At 38.4% G+C, this 26,760-nt stretch overlaps 1 protein-coding gene across 1 annotated transcript in view; it reads left to right on the top strand.

The window, feature by feature from the left end:
• The window catches only part of LOC146441751 (dynein axonemal heavy chain 5-like), a 152,166-nt gene that overhangs the window by 74,488 nt on the left and 50,918 nt on the right, over positions 1 to 26,760 (top strand). Inside the window, exons 52-62 of the mRNA XM_085052340.1 lie at positions 3,802 to 4,008; positions 5,272 to 5,601; positions 6,978 to 7,184; positions 7,274 to 7,516; positions 8,177 to 8,331; positions 10,269 to 10,933; positions 12,270 to 12,550; positions 12,915 to 13,130; positions 15,711 to 15,878; positions 22,862 to 23,080; positions 25,668 to 25,844. Of these exons, the coding sequence (XP_084908466.1) occupies positions 3,802 to 4,008; positions 5,272 to 5,601; positions 6,978 to 7,184; positions 7,274 to 7,516; positions 8,177 to 8,331; positions 10,269 to 10,933; positions 12,270 to 12,550; positions 12,915 to 13,130; positions 15,711 to 15,878; positions 22,862 to 23,080; positions 25,668 to 25,844 (2,868 nt within the window). The remainder of the gene's footprint in view (positions 1 to 3,801; positions 4,009 to 5,271; positions 5,602 to 6,977; positions 7,185 to 7,273; positions 7,517 to 8,176; positions 8,332 to 10,268; positions 10,934 to 12,269; positions 12,551 to 12,914; positions 13,131 to 15,710; positions 15,879 to 22,861; positions 23,081 to 25,667; positions 25,845 to 26,760) is intronic.

Raw genomic sequence — 26,760 nt, 5'->3', positions numbered from 1 at the left:
CCTTTCTTCAAAAGCCAAACAGAAGGAAAAAAAAAGAACTTCCTTCTTTACTCAGGTGATTTTCAGAGGGTCAATTTACTGTTTATTATCTGCTCTCAGTTTCTTCACTGAAAATGACATATTCTTTCTCTAGAAGAAAATAACAACAGGATTGCTATTAAATTAACAAACACATGCTTTCTGTATTACAAAATGGTGCAGGTTAATTATACGACACAAAAAAATCCATAACTTACTACAGAAAAGTCAATCAAGAGGCTGAACAAATCCAGATGTCGTATCAAACTTGGCATCCCTTGTTTGAACAAATGGCGACTGTGGCTAGCACAGGTTTTTTTTTATGAGAATTTCTTTTGTGTTTTATAAATAAAGATAAAGTTTGGATGTTATTGAAAGCAGTGTTCTAGGATTTGGATGGTGCAGGCCTGGCCAATCAGGCCTAGGGGGAGGTTTTTGACTGACCAATTTGGGTGACTTTTGAAAACTCTCTATATATGATGAAATTAAAACAAGAAAGGTTTTTTTCCTTCTTGCCACTGAGAACTGGGCTTTTTTTCTCTGCTAGTGGCTCAACAGCGACAGGCGACAAAATGTTTTTCAGCAGGGTATCTGTGTTTTTCAGGGGAGTCTGTGGATTCTTTGATCGATGAGAGGTAGCTAAATAAAACTGATCTACTGTTGGGACAGCTGATTTGGCTATACAGGCATCTGTACCTCCACTGGAGGATTTGCAGAGGTCTTGAAGTGGAAAATAGCTGAAAAACACTGGCCTAAACTGACCTTTGGCTTTCTTAAAATCTGGAGCCCTTTTGTGTGCCCTGGCCATGTGCTCTCTGAGCCCTGACAGAGAGCGAGTTGTACCTGTGCCAGCAGCCACTAATACTTTTTTTTCAGCATAGCTATCGATGCCAACAGGCATGCCAGTGTAATGTTCCTGGCACCAGCTGGAGGACTATTTTAGCAGAGTGAAGAGGCGGGGTCTGGGTGGTGGCCTTGATGTTCTGCATACTGGATTTTGTTCAGATACTGGCAACCTCCAGCCTTCAGCTGCCATTCCTGTCCCTAAAAATAATTGGAACTGATTCTTGGGAGTTTCTTATGCTGAGTCTATGCTATAGAGCAGAGTATGTTCCGTACATAGGGGAGCATAATGCCAGCAGATATTTGATCTCATGTAAGGTTAGGAATGAGTGTTAGCTGCCTTCACAACTGTTCGCCTTCTGCTTTCATCTTCTGTTGAATTTTGCTTTACTACACCTTGTGGAAAAGAAATTTCCAAATAGAAACAGTTGATTTCAGGAAAAAGAGTTTTAATATAGAACACTTCAGGTAGTAATCTGAATTAATCTGAATAATCTTTGGTGTTCTGTAAAGCATCAGTAAAAACCATAATAATCATAAAAATCATAAAGAACTTATAATGGAATGTTAATTTAAGGCCTTTATTATCTGTACTATTCATTCACGAGCTACAAAAAATTTTAAAAAGTAATGTTAAATTGGTAAAGGACAGTTGAAAATTCTCTGACAGTTTAACTAACAAAAATAATCCTATGCAATACCCTTTTCTTTTCCCAAGATAGTTCTCTTTTCTGTACTGTGCAATATTACTATTACCATGTAAACATTCTGAAATGCCATAATGAGTAAAACACAAAGGTGTTTTTTTGAATGGCTGAGAATTCATGGTTGCAATTTGTTGACCGTGACCAGCTGCAAGACCCACCGAGCTCCTGGTTCCCTCCCCCTCTTCAAAGGCAGAGGGGTTGAGGTAAAAACAGGGAGATTTCAATTCACCAATTACTGTCATGGGAAAAATGTTTGACTTGGGTAACACTTTTAAAATTTATTTCTAATTAAAAATAGAATTGGATGGTTAAAAACAAAGAGAATACTGAAACACCCTCTTCTCACCCCTCTCTTCTTTCCCAGGCTCACCTTCACTCCTTCATCCCTGACTCTACCTCCTCTCTGGCCAGTAGCACAGAGGGATGAAGAATGGGGGCTGTGGTCAGTCCATAACAGTTCCACTCTGCCTCTCCTTCCTCCTCATGTTGCTCCCTCCTCCCACATGGGATGTAGTTCTTACTAGGGCTGCAGTTCTCCTTGAACTATTCCAGCGTGGGTCCTTCATGGGGTCACAAGTCCTGCCAGCAAATCTGCTCCAGCGTGGACTTCTCTTTCTATGGGTCTGCAGGTCCTACCAGGAGCTCCAGCGTGGGCTTCCCACGGGGTCACAGCCTTCTTTAGGCATCCAGCTGCTCCAGTGTGAGGTCCTCCATGGGCTGTAGGTCGAGCTCTGCTTCACTGCAAACCTCCATGGGATGCAGGGGGATGACCTGCTTCACCATGTTCTGCACCATGGACTGCAGGGGAATCTGTGCTGGAGCACCTCCTGCCCTTCTTTCTGCTCTCACTTTGGTGTCTGCAGTGCTGATTTTCTCTTATTTTTTTGCACTTCTCTCTCAACTGCCAGGCAGCATTTTGCCCTTCCTGACACAGGCTGAGTGTCTCCAGTGGGTCTGCTGGAGGTGGCTGGAACCAGGTGTGTGTGGCATGGGGAAGCCCTGTTGTGTTCTTGCAAGGTGCTGCCTCAGAGCCCTGCTGGCAGCACCTGGGCAGCTGCACCTGCTACATGACCTTTGTACAAATGGTTGGAGCCCTGAGGAGAGGTCTGAGCATAGACCTGCACCAGCCCCTCAGCTATCAGAAGTACTCACCAAATACAGGACTGTTGCATATACGTTGCACATGTAGGTTGCCACTTATGTGAGGTCTGAGAAAAACCTATTTCTGAAGGGCACCTTTTCTTAAACTGCTATCACTGTATTGACAAAATTAACAATATTCATCAAATTATTTTGAGGGGATCTAGCTGTATCCCCCTTTCTGTTGTCATACACAGTGTATGTCTCGCTGGAGTTGTTCTTAGAGCATTTCATCAGGAATGATATAGATTTATTTTTCTGAGGTACCAAAATGGGAACATTTCTAGGCAACCCTCTTATACGGATAAGAATTTAAATGATATTCAACTTCATCATCATTGCAGAAGAATTGAATCTTTGAAGAGAAATTATGTTGGAAATATGGGATTTTTAGTCCTACTTCTAAGCTCCATGACTTTTCCTAAACAAAATATTTCCTGTTCTATATATATATATCCCTTGGTGTGACTCCAGGGTTACATATTTTTAATATAAAACCTCACTAAATATGAAAAGTGGAACTTCGTTGCTTTGGGGCACCTTCAGCAGCTGTGGGAACTGTACATATTCATAAAATTCAAGGATTCCTTTTTTCATTAAGAGAAGGTAGCTATCAGTAAATGCGATGTAGCTGGGTTTAATTTTACACTGCCACTCCTTTACAGTCCCTTTTGTTTTAAGAGCTTTGGTGTTGTAGTGTAAACATGAAAATGGATTTGGTTTTTCTCTTGTTCCTTGCAGTCTGCTGTAATAGATCATCACTAACAGCTTGAATTTAGAAAAACCCTGACAATTGTTAATGCAAAGTTTATTTGCACTAGAGTTGGCATACATCTACTTGTTGGAATACTTAGCAAAGTCTATTAAGAGTTTATAAAGTTTAATACTTAAAAATTGTATGCAAAACATTAACTGACTGTTTGAATTTCAAGTTGTAGATGGTGTATTTATCTTAAAAAAACTGTATTTGGAGATTTTGAAGTTAATAGCAGGACTGAGATTTTTGTAGGGCTTCTGAGTACCTGCGTCTCCTTTTGTCTGAATTCACCTGGAGTTCCTGATGCACTTGGCTTAAAATTGGTTTATTTTGCAGAATTACACAAGCAAGTATGATCCTGATGTTCACTTGACCAAATGCCTAAACTTTTCTTCTGCAACTCTGCCACATATGTTCCAAAGGAGTATAGAAAGCTACATAGGCAAAAGAATGGGCACTACACATGGTCCTCCAGCAGGGAAGAAGATGACTGTCTTTATGGATGACATCAACATGCCTCTGATTAATGAATGGGGTGATCAGGTAAAAGGAAAATATTAACATTTGGGAGCTGGTGGTCTTATTGTTGCTGATGGAAACACTGATCTGTGGGTTGAAAAAATGGGACAGTTTGGGAAAAAGGTATCATAATATGGATTAGAACAATTTTCCCCAAGCCAGTTTTTGACATGACTAATAAGCTGTCAGTCCCAAAAGATCAGGGACAGTGTCAAGCCACTTGGTGCAATCATTGTGGCTTTTAAGCCTTTTGGTTTGGTTGCATACAAAACTATAAGGATTTCCAAACTAGCAGTCCTGAGAACCAGTCTGAGAAAGGAAGCATGCAAATCCAAGAAACACTCAGAGATTCTTCTTTGATCTGCACTTGACTTTCAGTTACTGCAGTTACTATTATGTGAAATCTAAGCTGGTGGTGAGTCTAAAGAACAAGACTTAGGAGGAGAGGCTGAGGAAACTGGGGTTATTGGGCCTCGAGTAGAGAAAGCTTGGGGGAGATCTTATTACTCTCTACAACTACCTGAAAGGCGGTTGTAGTGAGGTCAGTGTTGACAGGACAAGGGGAAATGGTCTCAAGTTGCACCAGGGGAGGTTTAGATTGGATATTAGGGAAAAATTTCTCCAGGAGTGTTGAGCCCTGGAACAGATTGCCCAGGGAAGTGTGGAGTCACCATCCCTGGAGGTATTTAAGAGAGGTGTAGATGTAGCACCTGGGGATATGGCTTAGTGGTGGATTTGGCTATACTGGTTTAATGGTTGGACTCAATGATCAAAAAGGTCCTTTCTAACCTAAACAATTCTATGATCTCAGGTGACATTAAGGACTAGCAAGCTGTCTTGAGGTATTGATAAAATACTTACAGACCTATACTCTGAAAATGTGACTTAAAATAAGAAAAAAATTACTGCTGAGAAAAAGCAATTTCCCTGCTTCCAGTATAACTCTGGAATCCTGTTCTCTCACTGCCTCTGTACGAGTGGACGTGTGACTACACTTGTGCTAAATTAACCATTCTTTGTCACTAAGTGCCTGTGTCAATCTGAATATGTAGTCTGGACTGAAAATTTATAGTGCTGGTTTTTCTTAAATTGAAATTATGCAAATCCAGTTGAATATCTGACTTCATGTCCACAGCTACTTAGCACACAAAGCTTACAGGCAACCAGTGCATTGCATCTGATCTCTTGGTTGCTGTGTTGCATATTGACAACCCTGAAACACTTAACTCCTCCTTTCTTCTTTTTTTTTGTTTGTTTGTTTGTTTGTTTGTTTTTGGCAATATTTAGATCACCAATGAGATTGTAAGACAGCTGATGGAACAGAAAGGTTTCTACAGTTTGGAGAAGCCAGGGGAATTCACAAATGTGGTTGACATCCAGTTTGTAGCTGCTATGATTCACCCTGGGGGAGGTCGGAATGACATCCCACAGCGCCTGAAGCGCCAGTTCACCATCTTCAACTGCACTCTGCCTTCTACTTCCTCTGTTGATAAGATATTTCAAACAATAGCTGAAGGCTATTTCTGTGAGCAACGACATTTCCCTGCAGAAATATGTAAACTGGCTTCAGCATTAGTACCTACAAGTCGAAAGGTTTGGCAAATGACAAAAGCAAAGGTAAAATTACATCTATGAAGCACCTGAAACATCCAACCTAGGCCTTTGGTACTGTTGTGTGTTTGTAGTTGATATGAATGTGTGACCTATGTGCATAACTGCTGGCTGATGCCTCTGTTTGGAATTGGTTGCTCTCAGCACCAAGTTAGCTGATGAAAATCCTAATCACATGCAGTGCCTTCTGTAGCTGATATAAATATCACATTCTGCACATATAATATAGCAAGCATAGCTTATAGGAATACAGAGAGATCTTCCAGTTGAGGAAATGTTAGGAGCACAAGGAACCAGAAATTAAAAATTAAATAGGAATCTCCTGTAAAGCTGATTGGGATTGTGAGAAACTTTAAAAACCTGAATTAAAGGAAATAAGTCAAATTTGGCAGAGAGGGAATCAGTTCAAAACAAATGAAATCTGGTATTTAGTAATTTATAAATATTTAGTTTTTTCCATTTCAAACAGACAGTTAAAAACATTTGACTGCAATTCCTGGGCAAATTTTGCTTTGAAAGACACAAAAAATATTAGGTATAGAGTGAAATTTGAAAAGAATGAAACTACAGCATAGAAATGTCTGTCAAATTTGTTCTTCTGAGAAAAGTGGAGGAGAGTAGTGGAAAGATAGAGATCTGTTAAATGATATTTTCAAGTCCAGAAAAGGTTGGTCAGAATTTCACAAACAACTCACTGTAGACCTAAACTTGGTTTACACAGACAAATAGACTTCTAGTGAAACTATTGACTAGTCAATATTTACCAATATGTTCAACAGAACTGGTGCTTATTACTGCTACTTAACTTCCCTTCCAGATAAAATATAGCTTTTGCTAGGTTTTATATATTGTCCCAAATATTGTTTTCTCTTTTTTTGACTTTTCCTTTTCCTTTTCCTTTTCCTTTTCCTTTCCCTTTCCCTTTCCCTTTCCCTTTTCCCTCCTCTCCTTCTACTTTTCCTTTTCCTCATGAACCTTTCCTCAGATATTCTTGGAAAGGGAAAAAGAGAGTAATAAAAATTATCTGGAAGAAAGGGCAGGAGTAACACCACAGGTTAAGTGGTTGACATTTTTACAATTTTGTAATTTTTACTGTGGTCTTTGGGCCCATCATTAACTCATCAGTCTTGGCTACCCTTCAGTGCATATTCCTGAGACTTGAAACCTTCAAAGAAACTCTAATGAAATCTGTGGGAAGTTAAAGAGCTGGTGGTTGCTACTGTGATTTCTCCATTTTATGGCTGTCTCTTAAACACTAAGCATGTATTTCTGCTTTAATGCAAGACTGAAGTTTGTGAAAATATCCACATTCACTTAATAATAAGTAGAAAATATTTTCATTTAGCAGATATTTGAATATAGTTAATGACATTATTTTGTAGATGTTACCAACTCCAGCTAAATTTCATTACATCTTCAATTTACGAGACCTCAGTCGTATTTGGCAAGGAATACTTACAGTTACTTCTGACGTCTGCCAGAGCATCAGTGTTTTGGTAGCCTTGTTCCAACATGAATGCAGACGTGTTATTGCAGACAGGTTCGTCAGCCAAAGTGATAAAGACTGGTTTGAAGATATGATGAGGAAGGTAAGCAAAAATAGTATTTTAGTATTTGCCACTGAAAAGGGACAGTGACATGTTTCATTACTAAAGCAATCCTTAATGTATTGTTGTAGATTGTTTCTGAAGAACATGGTCAAAATCTATTTGGAGATAAATCCACAGAATTATACTTTGTGGATTTCTTGCGTGATGTCCCGGAGACTGCAGGAGATGAACCTGATGATGCAGAGTTGAAGGCTCCGAAAATTTATGAGCCTATCCCATCTTTAGATTACTTGGCTGAAAGATTACGGATGTTCATGCAACAGTACAATGAAACTGTCAGAGGATCAAAGATGGATTTAGTATTTTTCAAGGTATTACTGTTTGTAACTGTATTAATACAGAAAGTGCCTGGTCTTTTGCACTTACTGATCCATAGATCTTGTATGTTTCTGTCACATTATTTTGGAAATAGCTCTGAACAGCTAGTTGGTTTATAGAGTGCACACTGTGAATATCATCTTGCTTTCCTGAAAGTTACCTCCTTCTCAAAGGTCTTGATGCACAGTTCTTTCAACTTTAGACTGGGTTGTTTGATGGAATTTTAGGACATTTCGGATTAATTCTCACTCTAAGATAACTACAGTGGTTGGATAAGAAATGCCTATAGTGCGCTTGTATTTTTCTTTTGTCAGTCTTTTTAGGGACCTTGTAAATAGGTCAGCTAAAAGGCTGGAGGAGTCCTTTCTGCTTTTTCTTCTGTCCCCCTCAGCTCTGCTGATGATGAACTGTGCATATGACATTGCTCCATACAAACTTGATGCAAGGACATTTCTCTTGGGCTAGCCCTGCTGCCCACAGAATTTGGGGGAAAATCTGCTGTTGATTTTGATGAGTACAGGACTGAGTCTTTGGCATAGGCTCCAGAGAAGCTGTCTAGCTCTTGAGAAGCAGTTGTGTGGTGACATGCTTCTAGCTGATGATACAATACATTATATTTGCATCTCTTCACACCCTTTTCTCTCAATACATAGGATGCAATCATCCATTTGATTAAAATATCACGGATTATTCGTACTCCACAAGGAAATGCACTGTTGGTCGGTGTGGGTGGATCTGGAAAACAGAGTCTGACCAGACTAGCATCATACATTGCTGGATACGAGAGCTTTCAAATTACTTTAACAAGGTAACACAATGCAGTGTATATAGATACTTGATTCCCAATTTGCCATAGAAATGAATGCCTCACAGTCAACTTAAAGAAATGCAAAACTCTCAAACATTTTATCCCTCATTGTAAACTACAGTTCTGTTCAAAAGTAACTGCAGATGCATGGTCTATAGGTGATAGATCCTGGGTCTTTGTTTTGTTGACTTTATGCTACTGACAATAAGTCTTTTCTTCAGCATTTGCGTCTGCAATGCACCTTTGTGAAATCACACTGAAATTTAATTTTGCACTAAAAATAACAGAGAATAATCTACTGGTGCATGCTGCAGAGTAGGCAAATACTGATGGCCAGGGGAAATAGTAACTTTTTCCATAGATCCTTATGTAGTGAAACTGTATTATGACAACTTCTATCAATGACTTAATATTTTGTAGTTCTAGAATTCAGTAATTTATAAAAATTTGAAGTGAAATGGAGTAACTACTGCCTTCCTTCTGTTTCTCTTTTGACATAGGGTTTACAGGGGTAAGCAGTGAGGATTAGCAGAATGTATTCCCCTTTGCAAACTATCTAACATGCTGAGAAGTATTCTTTAGAGAGACATATCAGGTCTATGAAAAATATTATGAGTCTTCTGATGAAAGGAAAGATAAAGAAAGACATATAACAATCTTTTCCTGTGTTTCAGAAGCAGAAGGAAGGAACAGTGAGAACAAAAAACATGAGGGAAAGAAAAAAATCGAAGTGCTAGAACAGAATTCCTAGATTTCCTAGATTCAAAATGTGTTTATAAGGCAAATATTAATAATGGCAATGAATATGAAAGGGGAAGAATGTCATTAGCAGTGAAGAGTGGATGCTGGCTCATGTTTTGTCTCTAAATATAATTTCCCATTGCTGATGTTAGATTATTGAACTAGACAGAGTGCTATTCTGACTCAGGAGAGAAATTCTGATGTTCCTATCAGAATACCACAAATCACTGTCATAGCTGTAGCTGATATATGCAACTGAAGAATTGGATTGTTTTACAAGTTCTGCAGTGCTTGCTTTACAGGTATTTATAGAGCAGAAATAATATAGAGCTGGAACAGAACTCGGACACTTCATGTGTGGCATATTTAATATGTGAAGAGTGGGTCATGTTTGTTTTGCAGGAATTACTTATTACTTTTAAGAGATTCTTGGTAATAAGAGTCTGGTTACAAAGAAAAGAGGTTCCTTATCTCAGCTTTAGTTGGCTAAGGACAAAATCTGCCATTTTATTAACCTTACTTCATTTTATATTGCACAATCTGAAATCTGTAGCTGAATTTGTGTGGAATTCATCTGAATCTTACTTGTGTGCACCAGCCATAAGACACGTAACAACAGAACCAGTCATGGTCTCCGTTTTGCAGAAGAGCTGATCAGCCCAAGTGATAATGCTCAAACATCATTTCTGGGGCATTACTTTAGTTAAATCATATAACACAATAAACCCCTCAGTTTCGTTCTCTCTTGTTTCTTAATGATTTCCTTTAACCTGCTCTCAGTATCTTCAGAAGACAATCCAGCTGTATTTACGTAATGGTAACAGGTATCAGAACCTACTTGACAACTTAATCCAGCTGTATTAACCTACATTTCTAAGAAAGTATTTATGTCTGCAAACTATGGGGATTCAAAACAGCATCATAATTGCCTTTGATATAGTATTTCTCTCACCATATTTTTTTCCAGCACATTATTTTGTTGACTTCACCTCATTTCACATGATTTATGTTACTGATCATTCACTTTGGGAAAATGTTTAAGAAAAAAACCCTAAAAAATGTAACCAGGAGCTATGGTATTCATTTCTTGTCTAGGTTTTTTTTCTTGCCTTAAGGAAGTTCATTCAGATGATACATATCTCCTAAAATGATCTGTAATTCCTGTTCTCTCTTTCTTTAACCCCTTTCTATTCCAGAACATATGCCAGCAACAACCTTTTGGATGATCTGAAAATGTTGTACCGCTCTGCTGGGCAAAAAGGAAAGGGTGTCGTCTTTATATTCACGGACAACGAAGTCAGAGACGAATCTTTTCTTGAGTACATGAACAATATTTTGGCTTCAGGTGAAATCTCAAATCTTTTTGCACGAGATGAAATAGGTGAAATCACACAAGACCTGATTCCAGCAATGAAGAAGGAGTATCCAAAGCTGACTCCCACTGGTGAAAATCTTTATAATTACTTTCTTGCTAGAGTTCGGAATAACCTACATGTGGTTCTTTGTTTTTCTCCTGTTGGGGAAAAATTCAGAACTCGTGCACTCAAATTTCCAGGTCTTATTTCAGGCTGTACCATGGACTGGTTCCAGCGTTGGCCTAAAGATGCTCTTGTAGCAGTTGCACAGCATTTTTTAGCTTCTTATCATATTGAGTGTACAGATGAAGTGAAACAGAGTGTTGTTAACACCATGGGAACAATTCAAGATATTGTAGCTGAAAAATGTGTCGAATACTTTGAACGATATAGGAGACGAACATTTGTGACACCAAAATCTTACCTGTCCTTCATTGGAGGCTACAAAGCTATTTATGAAGAGAAGCTTGCCAGTGTTGGAAGTTTGTCTGAACGCATGAGAACAGGTACTGTAGAAGCTATTTTATTTTTGTTTCTTTCTTTTTTTTTTTAAAGGGGAGAAGAATCTGAATGAAAGGATGTAAAAAGTATGGATTTAAATTGTTAGCTCACTTCCATTTGGAAGCAAGCTCGTACATTTTCAGCTTTGTCTGATTAAAAATATACAGAGGTTTTGTTTCAATTAACTTTATGGATGTGCAGACTAGAGAGGAATTTTGAAAACAGTATTAGTTAGCAGTTAAAATACCTGAAACTCCTGCTTTGACACGAATGTATGCCAAGTAACTACTGAGATCTTAGTTTTCACATTCTAAGAGTAAATCTGAGAAAAGTTGAGTAGATGTTCATGTGAAGTCCCTCTGAAGAATGTTTTAAAGAAACAGGTATATGCCAAAGGTAAAATTTCAAAAATATAGCTCTGCGCATGGTCATTCAGGGTAAACAATTAAATAGTTTCCTAAACTGAATGCTGTTTGGATGTGAATGAGCACTTAAACTGTTTCTTCTCCCACCACTGACAGCTGCAGACCTGCATTACATACACATGTCCAGAGGTAAAGGGTGGCTGGCTGGCTGGAAGAACAAATGTAGGTTTTTGGAGTTAGAAAGATATATATGGTGCATTTACATTTACATGCATGCATTTATATATGAGGATGTTTGTACTTAAGAGATTTTCTCATAATATGTTCAAATTATTGGAGCATTGTATTGCTTAAGAATCTGTAGGGTTTTTTACCCCCATCTCATCTGCACCATCCTATAATGTTGAATTTAGAAGTTCAACCTACTCTCCTTGTGTCTTCACTTTCACTGCCAGGTTCCTCCTCTTTGTGTTGTACAGAGTACAGCTTAGTACTTTTTATGTTTTCATGGATTTCAGAAATTTCACATAGAATTCTTAAGAGTGTAATTTGCCATGCTAATGTTTTTCAGTGTGTGTGTTTAATATTTAGTCTCCTTCTTGAATAAAAGCAAGTGATCAAGTGACAGATTCAGAAGGCTTTTACACATTAAAAAAAACCAAAACCAGAAAACCACCACCCAACAAAACTAACAACCCCCCCAAAAACACCCAAACCAACCAAACAAAAAACCCACAAAAAACCAAACAAACAAAAATAGAACCCCAAAACCACCCCCCTCCCAAAAAAACCCCAAAAACCCAAAGAAAAATAAAATATTACCCCTGCTTAATTTTGGTGTTCATTCAACCAGTGGGATCACTCACTGGTGTTCCTAAATATGAAACTGAGTGACTTATTTTAAATATCCATATTGCTTCACTGTTACTCTCTTAGTAAGTCCTCCTGCTGCTAAAATGGAATTTGTCCACCACAGGTCTTGCAAAACTGATGGAAGCAGAGGTCTCAGTAAATCAGCTCTCCAAAGAGTTGGTTATGAAGGAGAAAGATTTGGCTGTAGCTTCAAAAAAAGCTGATGAAGTTTTATTGGAAGTAACTATGAAAGCCCAGGCTGCAGAAAAAGTAAAAATGCAGGTGCAAAAGGTAAAAGACAAGGCTCAGGCTATTGTGGATGATATTGCCATTGATAAAGCAGCAGCAGAAGAGAAACTTGAAGCTGCAAGACCTGCGCTGGAAGAAGCCAAGGCAGCCCTGCAGGTCAGAAACAAATATATTCTGTATATGCATGTAGTTAATGATTATTATTATTATGAATAATATGGCTTATGTTTTTAACTTGGGGGAAAAAAAAAGATTGAAAGAACTGGCACTGACTTGTAAATCCGTGTAGAAAAAACCCTGAAAACTGAAGAGATGAAGAGGTAAGATGGGCAGTACTCTACTGTCAGGAAATAAAGCAGTTGTAGGTTTGTACTACCTTTAGGGACTTTCTGTAGTGGAGCTTCTGAGTGACCTGCAAACCTGCAGCAATTGCATTACACAGTCCTACCAAAAGAGCATCATTCTTAGCAATCGAGTGACTGCTTAAATAAATGGACTATTTTCTTCTATAATTTTGCAGACAATAAAACCTTCTGACATTGCAACTGTTCGCAAACTGGGCAAACCTCCTCACTTGATCATGCGGATCATGGACTGCGTGCTACTTTTATTCCAAAGGAAAATAGACTCAGTGACACTAGATCAGGAACGCCCAGGTGTGAAGCCATCATGGACTGAGGCTCAGAAGCTGATGAATAATTCAGGATTTCTTAGCATGTTGCTTACTTTTCAGAAGGTATGTAGTTAATAGGGGCACTGCTGCTTCAATAACCATCTTCAGAGTTCACATGAAAGCATCTTTTGCTGTCAAAGGCAGTTTGAAAGAGTTTTGTCTGTGGTTGTAGATACTTTGTGACTTTATTCTTCTTCATTTTTGTGGCTCGTTATCTCAGTAATTTTTCTCCTGGGCCACACAGTGGCTTCTAGCAGACAGAAGTATCCCAAGCACTAGACCAAATCTAGAGAAGCTTAATGTTATTTTATTCAGGCAGTTCCTGCTTCTAAGTAGGAGTTTGCCTTAGAAGGGCCCACTCTTGGTTTTTCAAATGGCTCACCTTCTCCAGTGCTATCAGGCCTGTTTGCCTGTAAGGCACTCTACAATTCTGTCTCCAGTTTGCTAGGGAGCTAGCAGAAAAGAAGAAGAAAATGAGCAGGAAAAGTAATGAGATAATTTGGGAACTTTTGGGGTTCTTTCACTAGAAAAATAGTGAAATGAGGAATAGTCTTGTTATCAACTCTAAGAAAAATGGAAACAAACAGGTTTTTATTTCTGTCAGGACAGAAACTTTTGCAGTGAGGTTCACTGAACTGTGAGACAAAGGAAAATTCTCTATAGGGAAGAGAAGAAAGATGTCACAGAAAAAGACCTAGGCTAGAATAGGAAATGGCAGAATAATAGCCCAACTTTATAATCCAGGAAACCAAGGAGATTTCAGCAAAACCTGGCTTTTCTGCAACGTTGCAGGACATACTCTTTCATTTGTACACTGATGTTTTAATCTACTCATCTGTGCATTTTGCTGATGCCTTTTCTAAGCTGCTGGAGTGTTTTTGTTGTGAAGATCATTCTCACTATCCCCAGGAGCCATTTCTCCCAGAGAGCCATATTGTGGAAGCTTGCACTGTCTCTGTAGACAGTTTCTTCCTGGGGCTGTCAGTCTGGTCACTTTTCCAAGTGCTATCTTGACTTAACAGAGAGAGGAAGTGAGTTTTAAGATAGCAAGGACTAATTATGCACTCCTTCCTCAAGCTTCTGTCTAATGATGCTCCCAGTTTTGGCACTTATTAATAGTGTATGTATTCCTGCTGGTAGCTGGCTACACATTTAACTCAGAGGAGTCAGAACAATTTCTGTGGGACTGAGTTCTTGCAGGAGGTGATAATGATGAATGGGGGGTAGAATGCTAGACTACTTCAGTCCCTCATGAGATACTTCACATGCTGTACTCCTGCCCCATTTCTCATTTCTGAGGATATATGACAAGAAAGCTCATTGTGTCTGGAGTTCTGAGTAGACTACACCGTTTACTTTTTTGTGAGGTTTTTGTTCTTTCCTAGTATTTTTTAGGCAATGAAAATTAGTGTCTGAAGCAGTTTCTTGAGTTTAAAATTAGTTACTTAAAGGGAAAAGCATGACATTTGCCAAGCTTTTGAACAGAGATTTAGGCCACTGCTGATTGTTCTTTGCTTCACCTTTGCCAGCTTGTTAGCTCATACTTTTGAGTAGGAGAACAAAAAAATCAAAATGTTTGTCCAGCACTATTTTACATTTTAGCAAATGATCATAGTGAAAACATCACCATGTCTGATCTTGGGAATAATATAGTGAATGTCTTTTTATTGGAGAGGTAGGGATCAGACAAGTACAAGACAGTCCTTTCTGCTATGCTGAAAACCAAGAAAAGGGTAAATTGCTTGACAGTATGAATGGTGGATGATTTTCAGATGCATTAAAAGAAAGGCATTAATACATTGCCAGAAAAAAGGGAAGATTCTTAACATGTCTATTGTTAAGCAGGCATTTTTAGCCTGTATAAGCTCTTCTACTCTCTACATTGCTCAAGGAGATGAATTCCATTTTCTTCTGATGCTTACATAATTATAGATTACCACCATCATCAAAGATCTGGCTTTTCATGTTCTCAGAAGATTGTGAGAGGGGTAAAAAACCCTGAGATTAGGATAACAGCTGAAAGAAATCTCTTTTACGGTTAAGGAAGAGGGTTAGCTTCAGTGAAGTGAAGACAGTGCCTCGCAGTTTCAGCCTTTTCCTTCCAAAAGCTGCATGTTTAGTTCCCTTAGCTGTGTTCAGACCCATGCCTGTCTGATGCCATGATGAGCTTGTTTATGGAACTAGACCAGAAGAAAATTAATCAGCACTTTGCTGACTTACATTTCTGTCATAGCAATTTCCAAACTATCTCACTGAGCATTGGTGAGGGTATTAAATACGGGGCAAGGAAATCTGGTTGAGGGGGAAAGGGAAGAAAGTGCAGTGTTGTAGCAGCAATAACTTAGAACAGCTTAAATTTTCATGGATCTACGAGTACATGTCTGTAAATCTTATGTGTCAAATAGGGATATTAAATGCCAACTCAAGTCAATCTGTTGCAATGGAAGTAGGAGTTATTTTCATGAGTGCACAAAAAAACTACTAATCTGCCCTTTATAAGAGTGAAAGGCAACAGTGTTGTTTTGTTAATTTATGCTGTAAGATGTGATAGCCCCATGATTTTAAAAATAAAGACGTTTCTGTGATGCAGACCTTATTGTAAAATCCATTTGAAAAAATAATTTTTTCCTTTCTGTTGACTAGGACTCAATTACAGGAGAAACCGTGGAGCTTTTAGAGCCTTATTTGTGTATGGAAGATTATAATCTTGAGACTGCTAAAAAAGTGTGTGGAAATGTAGCAGGTCTTTGCTCATGGACACAAGCAATGGCTTACTTCTATGGTATTAATAAAGAAGTTCTTCCTCTTAAGGTATTTTGTACTGGTAATTTAATTTTAATTTTTTTTTTTTTTTTTTTTAGGGATAAATACAGTCTAGTGGAAAAACATGTCGTGTTATTTTGGCTAAAAAGGAGATTCTTGTTTCTTCACTACTGGTTGGGAAGTCAAGCACACAGAGGTTAAATATGTCCTGGCAATTTATTCCCCTTACACACAACTACCTGGGTACAGTTGTTACTTGTGTGAACACAGTCAGTTTTCAATGGGCTCTTTATAGAGCCTGCCTAGCTCTCTGTGGGAGATAATGATACCTTCTCTGCCCTCAGGGTGGGTGCCAGGTACTAGGCTTCAAGAAAACTCCTCAGTCCTACTGGCCCAGGAAGGAGCCTACTCCTTGTAGTCATGATAGAATCTGGGAGAGTAGAGGAGAGACCATTCTTGGCACAGAAGTATTCTTGAGTGAATTTAGCTGGAATTCATCTCCCTAGAAAAATTTTGGACTTTCAAGTGCTACATGCAATTGTACATATATAATAAAGAAAGCAGTTGCCAGGTATAGAATTCTGTTGTAACATTGAACTGAAGTAGAAAGGGATCAGCCACTGTCATGTGCATTTCTACAAATAGCTTTATTGTCTTGGAAATGTTTCATTTGCGAGTATATTGAAAAAAAAGGGACTCTGCATATTTATATAATGATTTATAGTCATTGCTCCTACAGTGAGTTTTATGGCTCTTTTCTGAAGAAATACATTCAGTCAAGTTACGCTTCCAGTGCACTCATGTTCAGTTTCTTATTGAAAAAGCCACTGTAGCAATGGTATAGTCAAAACTCTTGGCGTAATCTTTTAGTATAAGTAGACAGATCTGATTCAAATTTCTTAAAAGCATATTTTTTTTATTCAAGTAAGTCATAGAGAATGCTATATTTTTGTGATATATAAGCAGCTATTCCCTTTTCAAATATTGGGATGTTCGCTAATGAAAACAGAATTTGAAATGTTGCTATTGAGGGCTATAAAAGGGAGCAAAACCTGGGGGAAATAGTGGCTTTCTATGCAAATACAACCCTGAAAGTTGAAAAAGTGCTCTTGTAGTTTTTAATTGAATACATATGATTTAGGATTACATGTAAATTTAACTTTGTGTTCAAGTATTTGCATTCTTGTCACACCATAGGTGATAAAAAATGGAACATACATTTCTTGGCAAAGTGGTGCCTATTTTCAGGTATAGCAACAGTCACAAATATTTTAAAAACTGAAGATGACAGAGGGAGGGAGAAAGTGTTTAAAGTATTCAGGAGATACTGCAGGAAGCAGTGGAGTGATGCTAAGAAAATAATTGAAAATAAATGTACAATTAAACTACATAAAGTACTAGCACAGACTAATTCATCCAGTGATAAAAGCAGGTTTACTGAACAAATTAATCAGGCTGTTTTATCCTAACTGCTGTTCTAGGATATAAATCCTCTTCAACACCTGCAAAATCGATCCAATATATTTTTAAATTGCAGCTTAAGTGAGACTCATTGCCTCATTTATATTAAATATGACAACTTGTGAAAACTAATTAATAGTTACTTATATTTTAGTAAATATAGTGTGCAAAAATTTCCTAATTCCTAGGAATGAATACTGGCATTCTTTAGATATGTGGCCTGCAGCCCAAGGGTCATTATTTAGACTTTCCTGTAAACCTTCAGCGTGAAGATGAGCTGTTCCTCCCCAGATTGCTACCTAGTAAACCAGCCTGCTGCATTAACCTGAGACTTGAAACACCATCTGCTACTTCTCCATTAGTTGAAGAATATAAGAGCAGAATGGAGAAGCCCTGACTTTTGCTGTGATACTGTTAGACTCCAATTAAAATACTGTGTACAGGTGTATAATTTCCCTTAGAGAAGTCTCCAGAACTTTAATTAAGTTCTCCTTAGGCTGTTATGGTGATCAAGGATAGTTTGCCTACAGTTTATAAATTCTGTTTGATACTGAGGATTATCCTTGTCAAACTCAGTTTTAAGAATGAATCTTTCTTGCCTTTTCTACTTTCATTTGTCTCCATGCTGAAATAAAAACCACAGCAGGCAATGAAAGGAAATCTTGCACCTGAAGAAGAGGTAATAGTCAAGCAGTGTTGAAATTTGATAGTTGTCTGTTTAAATAAGTGTGTCCTTGTGAAGGTGATGCCCACTGGGCAGGAAAACAAGCATGCAAGTCTGAATTCAAGGCTCACAATAACTGTGGAAGGAGAGCATATACTCTGGGGGGTGAGGGGGAGGATTAGATCACCTAACAAAACAGAGTGAGGTCAGGACATGTAACTGAACAGAAAATATGGAAAGTCTTTCACTAGCTTTTAGAGACTGTGAAAAGCAGATAAGAGAGATGATTTCCGTGCTTTTCAAAGGTTTTTTTAATCTCAAAGAATGGTCACTGATAGCAAAGAAAGTAAAGCCAAGATTTTATTAATGTCACTCTGCATGGATCTGTTTGCATGCACACATATATATGTATATATGTATGCAGATGTACTTGTGTATATATATATTTTTCTTTAATTTGTATTGGTGAGGTAGAAACATTGTTTTTGTAATGTCTGCAAAACCTGTGTATGTCTTTGCCTTTCTTTCAAGCTTTCCCTAAATAATGCATGTCTTGATAATTGAGTCTCTGAGAAAGTTGATCCAAAACCAGTGGAGTGCCTATAGGAAAAGTCTGCAGTAATCTGGGACAGGGGCAGTTTTGAGATTGCATTTCCATGAAGAGTTTTCAGTGAGATGCCATGTGCCCAGAACAGGGCTGAAGGAAAAAGCAAAGACAACCACTCAGCACATCCCCAGAGGGTCAGGAGCAGAGTGATGGTCCAAATACTCTTGCATTTGGCCTAGTCCAGCAGCAGTGAGTGCTCAAGGGACTCTACAAACAGTGAACTTGGAAAGCTAAAATTCCTTAAACGATAGAAGTGCTAGGAAAGCTCCAAATCATCCTTACCTGTAGTGAACTCTAAAGTTTTGGACCTTTTTTTTTTTTCTAATCGATTCTCCTAGTAACACTTCCGGAATTTACTGAGCAGCAGCTGCTCTTCAGAGTGATTTGGGGTTGATCTGGGCATTCCATTGAAGAGCAGGTATAACATTAAATAGTATGAGGCTTTTTTTTGTTGGAGAAGTCATTTTTATTGAACTGCTTCCATGGATCAGGGTCAGATATATTCGGTACTTTGCAAAATTGAGTTTGCAATGAATCACCAAGAAACTTAATGTCTGTGTCAATACTAATGAATTAAATAGTACTAGTGAATTTTTCTAGGCACTGGAAAGTGATCATTTGCACTGTTAAATTGTTAGAATAATCCCTACTGTGAATTTGGTCTTGGCTAACCAGCATTTTTTCAGCAATTTCTGAGCACCTTCTGGGAGCTAGCCTGGTCAAAGAGCCATTTCCACAAGGGTGTCTGTGTGCAATCATACTGTTTTAGAGAGTGGGAGAGCTTAATGTGAGCTGTTTTATGCTGGTTAACCTCAGTACCAGAGAAAGGTCCTGGGCATGTTTCATTTAAGACTATAGTTGTGAGTGTAATTACATGTTTATTTGTTCTGGTTTTGTGTGGAATGGATAAGTGTTAAAAGGGGCAGGATCAGCTCACCACCTGCTATGAAGTCCTCTCTGAGGGCAGCTTGGAAGAAGGCAGAAGAGCTGCTTGACTCTTTAGGCCATGGCCCTTGCTGGCACAGCTGCTGTCTCCATACCTGCCCCATGCAGACAAAGGCAGAGAGCAGGTAGCAGCACTGGCTGCAGCAGGTGTTGAGAGGATTGTGTCTCTGGTTCCCCACAATGCCAAAGGCAAGGAAAGGCTGAAGCTGCTGTTCTCACGTGAGCCCAGGCATGTTCCAGTGTAGCAGCACTTCACCAGGAGTGCAGATCAGAGCGTGGACTTCATGTTTTAAATTCTCGTGATTCATTCGCATAAAATCCATTTATTCAGGCTTTCTCACTGCATCCAACTGAAACAAATTGTGTATCCTTGCTTTGCTGCATGATTCAGAGGGATGAAATGAAGGGTGTGAAGCTTGTTCATGGTGCAATGCCACTAAAATTAGGAAGGCCGCTGTGGTTCTTAGTTGTTGGGAAACATGTTTCCTTCCTGCCTGTTATTGGTTGGAAATGTTTGTATGGAGCTGATTGCAGCTGTAATAGTCTTCTTGTGCAGAAGATTCTCTTTGGCAGCAGAACTTGCCTCCTGCTCTCATGGCAGAACTCTACACAGGAGGCTGCCAGCCAACCTGCCAGTGATGTCAATACAAAAGCTGTGTTTGTACCCATGTAATTTTGAAAAGTGGAATTTGGGAAAAAAAACAGGGAGAAAGCAAATAGTGATGATTTCAAAGGGTAATCTGAAACAAATAGTCTTTCTACCTGTAGAGATCACATATGTTCGTCACCTTTGTATGTCAGCTGTCATTCTTGTGCAACCAACCATTGTTCATCACATATGATCAAGTAGCCTCTAAATCAAACTAACACTGTAATGTCATACTTTGTTATGATTACCCTAAAATTGGCTGAGAACTTTGGTTAAATTGTCTGTAAAATAGTTTCTTATTATAGGTCATTGTCTTGTTTAGTCCATAGTCTTGTTTAAATAATTTTAGGGACTTACTTTTCATGTTAAATACAATCTACTTTTTTTGTACTTACCTGAAATTTTTTTTCATTGTCCCTACATCTTCAAAGCCTTTTAATAGCTTTTAAGAATGGAGAAGTCTGCTATATCAATCTTTTGCATTTTTATGGGTAGCTTCTTGCTGCACGGAGATCTGCTTTTCATATTTACAAGGCATCATTTCTCATATGTATTGGGAATTCACCTGCCCATCCTTTTCCATTGAAGTTCACATCCTGCTGTAATAAATGTCAAGGTGTTATATGAATCCACACAGCCAGGTGTAAGTTCTCTCTTGTTCCAGCTGTTCTGCCAAGGCTGTTCTTCACAACCCTCCAAGGATCTTGTTTCCTGTGTAACCTCAGTATTTGTCAGCTGGGGCTGAAACAATATGTCATAATATTGTTTGACTCCCATTTTTAGCCCTCAGAGAGTTTAAGGATATGAGGATGCTCTGCAGTGGGGAAGGGGTGGGGGGAGATAGAAGAGGGCTGTCGCAGAGCTCTTTTTGGATCTCAGTAAGAAAGGCCTGACAACAGATGGCTTAATGAGGTATCTGCTTTAAGAGGACAGAATAATAGGAGGAGTTTAAAATAGCTTGAATGGCCAAAAGAAAAAGTTTTCTCTTCATGGACAGGATACCATGCTCTGCACAGGATACCATGGGCAAAACTATCCTGGCCCTCTCTGATGCTGCATGAATATGGGGTGTCCAGCATTTGAAGGGATGTAAAGTTTACTCCCTGTGCTTTCCTTCTTCTTATGAATATTTTTAAGGCAGTTCTCTTATTAAGCCATTTGTTGTCAGGCACTGCTCTCTCTCTCTCTCCCTCTCCCTCTCTCCCTCTCTCTCTCTCTCTTGTATCTCACCCTCCCCACCTTTCCCCTGGTGCAAGGCACAGTAACACTACGTCACCTCCTCAAAACTCCTTTGCTGTTGGAACTTTGCCCAATGGTCCAAGATTCATTAAAACATGATAGCAGTTGTTCTGAACTCTGCTCAGCTGGGTTTAAACAAGACTCTCTGATTAATCAGTATTTATTTCTAGGAGATGCTCTTTAATGTGTTTTCTGATACAAAGTGAGGTAAAAATATTTCAGCATTTTTACATGATGGAAATTTTATGAGCAGCCATTTTACTGGTTCATTTGGATTCCAAAATATTTTTTTATCTCTAGGATCTGTCAACAGATCCTAGAGATAATTTACTGTAGGTGGCTACAGTAAATGAAATTTTACTGGCAGTGCTATTCTCTAGCATGTAGTATCTATATATACTTAGATTGCTAATGTACATGGACACAGATACATGTGATTTACCTGTATCCAATACACATGTAGACAACATACATGTACACAGATATTAGTAATCTACTTCATTCGTTAGTACATATATATTTCTCTAATTCCCTGCTCACAAACCTCTCTTTGAAATATGCCAGACCCCAACCCATGGTTATACTCTTAACTAAGAGTTATCCCTTAAGAGAGATGTCTTCTACTGTTACTCTTCTGTTGTGATGTATTGCAAGTGTCAAGTTTCATATCCTGATAAAACAGTTTTTACAGAATCGTGCTTTCCATCTTCATAACTCTTATAGAGGAAAAAAACAGAAATAAGATACGTGATATTTAAACAAGCTTTTTTAAATATTCAGAGTAAATGGAAGCAACCTTTATCTGTAAGTGTGAATTTCATAAGAACTTTGTCAGGCTCTAATCCTTTGCAAATGTATATGGAAATACATTCTGAATTCACAGAATATTTTTTCCAACCCTGTTAGGAATATAAAAGTTAAAAGGCCACATTTAAATGACTGGTAACTCATCATGCAAATTTATAGAGAGTTGTGAAAAAAGTCTCTAGAGTTTTACTTTCCAGAGGAGCAAAAAATGCATTTGTTATATTTTTGTTGTAGAAGTAATTGATGGAAAAAGAGAGCAGAAGAGTAGTTTCTGTTACAGTTTTTATTATTTTATAATTAATGAAGACAATATCAAATTTCTTTTGCACTGAGAATATGTTACAGCAGGCATATATATGAGGCAACCCATTGTATAGGTTGCCTCATGTGTGTAGTATACAGCTATTTCAAGTGTATTTAGAATCAATGGTCATTGTGTGATAATTGTGAAAATGTTATTAAAACATCTTAAGATTGCCTTGAATAAATGAAATGCTATGCTTCTGTTCCAGAAGTAAAAAGGATAAAAACCCTGCCATCTTAAACATGTATTATTTTTAAAAGTATTTAATACAGTACAGTATGTGTCATTAAATGAATGTCATTTGCTTCTGCCAAACACTAGGTATTAACTACTCTTTACTTTCAAATGTCTGTAGGCAAATTTAGCTTTGCAAGAACGAAGACTTTCAGCTGCCCAAATGGAACTGAATAGTGCACAAGCTCAGCTGGATGAGAAGGAAATGGAACTGGATGAAGTACAAGCCATGTATGATGCTGCTATGAAAGAAAAGCAAGCTTTGCTTGATGATGCTGAGGTGTGCAGAAGGAAGATGAACAATGCCACAGCTCTGATTGAAGGATTAGGTGGAGAAAAGGTATTAGCACACGAGTAGCTTTCCAGCACAAAGCAGGTGTGCAGTTTTGAGAATGCTCCATAATGATCATAACAGTGCTCAAGAAACTCAAGGCATGGTGACATCTTGATATCATATTACACTTCTCTCAGTTATGTGTACAGTTGTTTTCCTTGAAGTTATTGTATCTAACAAAGTAAAGCAATTTCTTGTGTTAATTCTTCTGTATGAAAAATTATGTTATATCATATGTCTTGTATTAGGATAAAGTTCAGATTTAAAGCCAAGGAGCCAAATTCCTTTTAGCTTTAGTAAGAAGAGGAATTAGGCTTAACCTAAATAATTGCCCTAAAATATTTATAAGAAGGATTACTTTTTTTTTCTCACCAAGTATACAAGAATACAAATTTGAAGCTTGACTAATTTCCTGAATTATAATTGAAGCTTAGATTTCTACTGGAGCCTTTTGCGGAATTATGGGCTAATTGTTATCCTCTGCACTGAGCTTGAAATTTACCTTTCCTATGCAGATCTTTCTGGCTTTAGCCTGGAGGTTTTCAGAGGAAGCAGGATACTCTTTTTTCCTCTCTTATTATTTGCTTTATTTCCTTCATTGACTTCACACAAAGTCAAAATTGATGAGAGTTTTGACTTCAGCCATTGTGTCCTGTGAGGCCAGGACCTCAGCATTTCTTTGCATTGCTGTCCTTCAAATTACATCAGTCAAAAAATCTTAGATGCTTTATCATATTTTTTCAGTTAATTTCTAAATTAAAGAGCAACACAAAAGTAGGAAATTACAGTGCCTTATTGTAAGTTTTCTGAAGCCTTGTTCTATGAGGTCTTGTAAGAGCTGTTATTCCACTCTACTTTTGAAAAATCAGACAGAAAATGTAAAGATTTTGTATGGCACTTGGAGTATTGGGCAAAAGTGACACTGGGTTAAATGTGTTTTCTGAACTTCAAACATGCCACCCCTGACCAAGATTGCATGCAGAGTGATTAAAAGGGAATAGAAATCTGGAAAGAAAGGAGTAAGCAAAAACTTTAGTTAATTATTTTGAATTTTATAATGCATTAAAAATAATATTTATGAAATTTCAGAATAATGGAATAATTGAGATTGGAAGGAACCTCTGGAGAATATCTAACCCAACACACACACCTAGACACACACCCCTGCACACACACCCCTACCCCTTACTCAAGGCTCAGGGCATTGTTCTGTTGGGTTTTGAGTATCTTCAAGAGTTTCACAAATTCCCTTGGCAATCTATTGTAGTTTTTGACCACTCTCACTGATAGAAAGGGATTTTTTGTGTGTTGAATTTGAGTTTCTTTTATTCCAGTTTGTGTCCATTACCCCTTGTAATTTCACAGAGTGCCAATGAAAAGAGTCTGGCACCTTCCTCTTCACACCCTCTCATCCTGTGTTTGTACATGTAAAATTCACCCCTCTATGTTTTCAAGGCTAAAGAATCTCAGCCAAGACTGCTCCTGAAATTTACATCCCTGGCTAGTTCTTTCTGATCTGCAAGTCTGATGTTCAGCAAACTGCCTTTCCATTATTAAATCCTCAGTTAACTGTGTTCAGAACTTTTGTTAATGTTCTCCTTAAGACCCTGAGGCTTGTTTGTGTCTTTCTGTGTTGTCCCTTCAGAAGATACTGGGTAGTTGAAGCCCCCCATGTAGACCAGGGCCAATGGATGTGAGGCTCCTTCTCAGTGTCTAAAAAAGCCCTCATCTACTTGTTAGCCACATTGTCTGTGACAGACACACCCATCTCCCACATTGGTCTGCCCTCTGATGCTAACCTGTAAGCTCCCAACTGGCATATTGTCCATCCTTGAGTTTCCCTTGCAGAACCACACACATTCCACTGCTCTCTCACATGAAAGAAAACACCTCTTCTCACCTTCCCAGCCTGTCCTTCCTAACAAGTCTGTATACACCTGATGCAGCTCTCCATTTGTGGATGTCTTTCCACCATGTTCCCATGAACCCCTTGATATCATGACGCTGCAACCACATGCAGAGCCCTTGTTTGTTCTCCATGCTGTGCACATTCATGTACAAGCACTTCAGAGAGGTGCCCAGCTGGGCTAATTCATGTCCTCTAAGCAGTATGAAAGCCCCCACTGTTTTCTGTCTGGTGGACACTTCTCTGTTTATGTGGATATCCTTAGCGTGGTCCTCCATTATTGATTGTTTTAATGTTTATGTTTTATTGATTTTATGTATTGATTATTGTGTTTTATTGTTTACTGTTTTATTGATTATGAGGTCCATACTGTTTATCTTACCCCACACATTTTGTTTGCCAGCCTGGTCCTACATTACCTCACATGACTGTCATCCTCTGCCTAGCTTTAAAGCTCTTCTTACCAGTTTGACCAGCTTGTTCACAAAGACGCTTTTTCTCCACTTGGTCAGGTGGTTGCCATCTCTTCCAAGAAAACTTCTACTTCTGTAAAGAATGGTTTAAAGGCAAAAATACTCCTGTTTTGAAGAGCAGTTATTTACCAGAAAGAGATAAATCCTTAAGTTAGGTATTTCTCTTAGTTGTGTGTCTGCTTCAGCTAACTTCTTTTTAATATTTTACATACAGCTTCGTTGGACAGCAAGCAGCAAAAACTTCCAAAATCAAATTATTAATTTGGTGGGGAATGTTCTTCTGGCTACTGGATTTCTGTCTTACTCTGGACCTTTCAATCAGGAGTATAGGAATTTGCTGCTCCAATTGTGGAAGAAAGAGATGAACAATAGCAAGATTCCATACAGTAAAGTAAGTGTTCGTGTTCTGTCATGACCTTATTCTTTGCCTTGCTGAGAAATTATATGCAGAGCATTTCGTTCCAGAAAAGTACATAATTGGAAGATTATATATGGGCTGTCATATGCCATCAAATTTGTAATAAATAAAAAATCAGTTGACAACTGAGCTTCTAAACCAATATGTTTTAAGTTCCTCTTTATACTGTCAGGCATTTCAAAATTGGTATGTAGGACACTGCTCTGGCAAATCTAAGAGACAAATGCTGTTTGAGGTCAGCTGCCCTGGGAGGAATAGCGTAATCTGGGAAACAAAGTAAAATTTATCAGCTTGGAATACATAAGAGGAAGCATCACCTTTGCACCTCTGTGTATTTTCAATAAATACCCTCCTGTCATACCCTCTGCTGTGTACCCATTTAATTTAGTTTAATTTTAGGTGTCTTGTAGAAATTATTGATTTAAACAAAACCTGGATTTTGCAAGGCTTGGTTTGCACCACTTCAACCCTTCAGCTTGCTCTAGTGTAAGCTTTTAAATCCACGCACATTTGTCACCAGTGAGGCTGTTCCAGGGAGGCTGACATTGTGGTAGCTCCTCCATTGGTCTGTGTCTGTGCAGACAGGGGTAGCCTAAAATGCAGTGGAGCTATGGTCCCATAATTCAGTTCCTGTTTATTAAAGTGAGCAACCTGCATGCTGGGACTATGACACAGGGCAGGATCCCCTGCATGAATCTTGTTCTTTTCTTTTACCACTATCTGCCTCAGGAGTGTCAGACCTAGCAGATGTTCTGGTGCATAGGCTTTGCTCATGGTCAGCAGTAGCCTTGCTCCTATTCCATGACTTTTAGGAGGTCTGTCTAATATTCTTCCCTGTAGCTGGAAGACATATTCATGCTGAAGGCAGAATTTAGGCCATAATAATCAA

The sequence above is a fragment of the Lichenostomus cassidix genome, chromosome 2 (assembly GCF_008360975.1).
Source record: "Lichenostomus cassidix isolate B80296 chromosome 2, HeHo_3.0, whole genome shotgun sequence".
NCBI classification, from domain to species: Eukaryota; Metazoa; Chordata; class Aves; order Passeriformes; family Meliphagidae; genus Lichenostomus; species Lichenostomus cassidix.
Note: the sequence above shows the minus strand (reverse complement) of the source record. Positions and strands in the feature narration are given on the sequence as shown.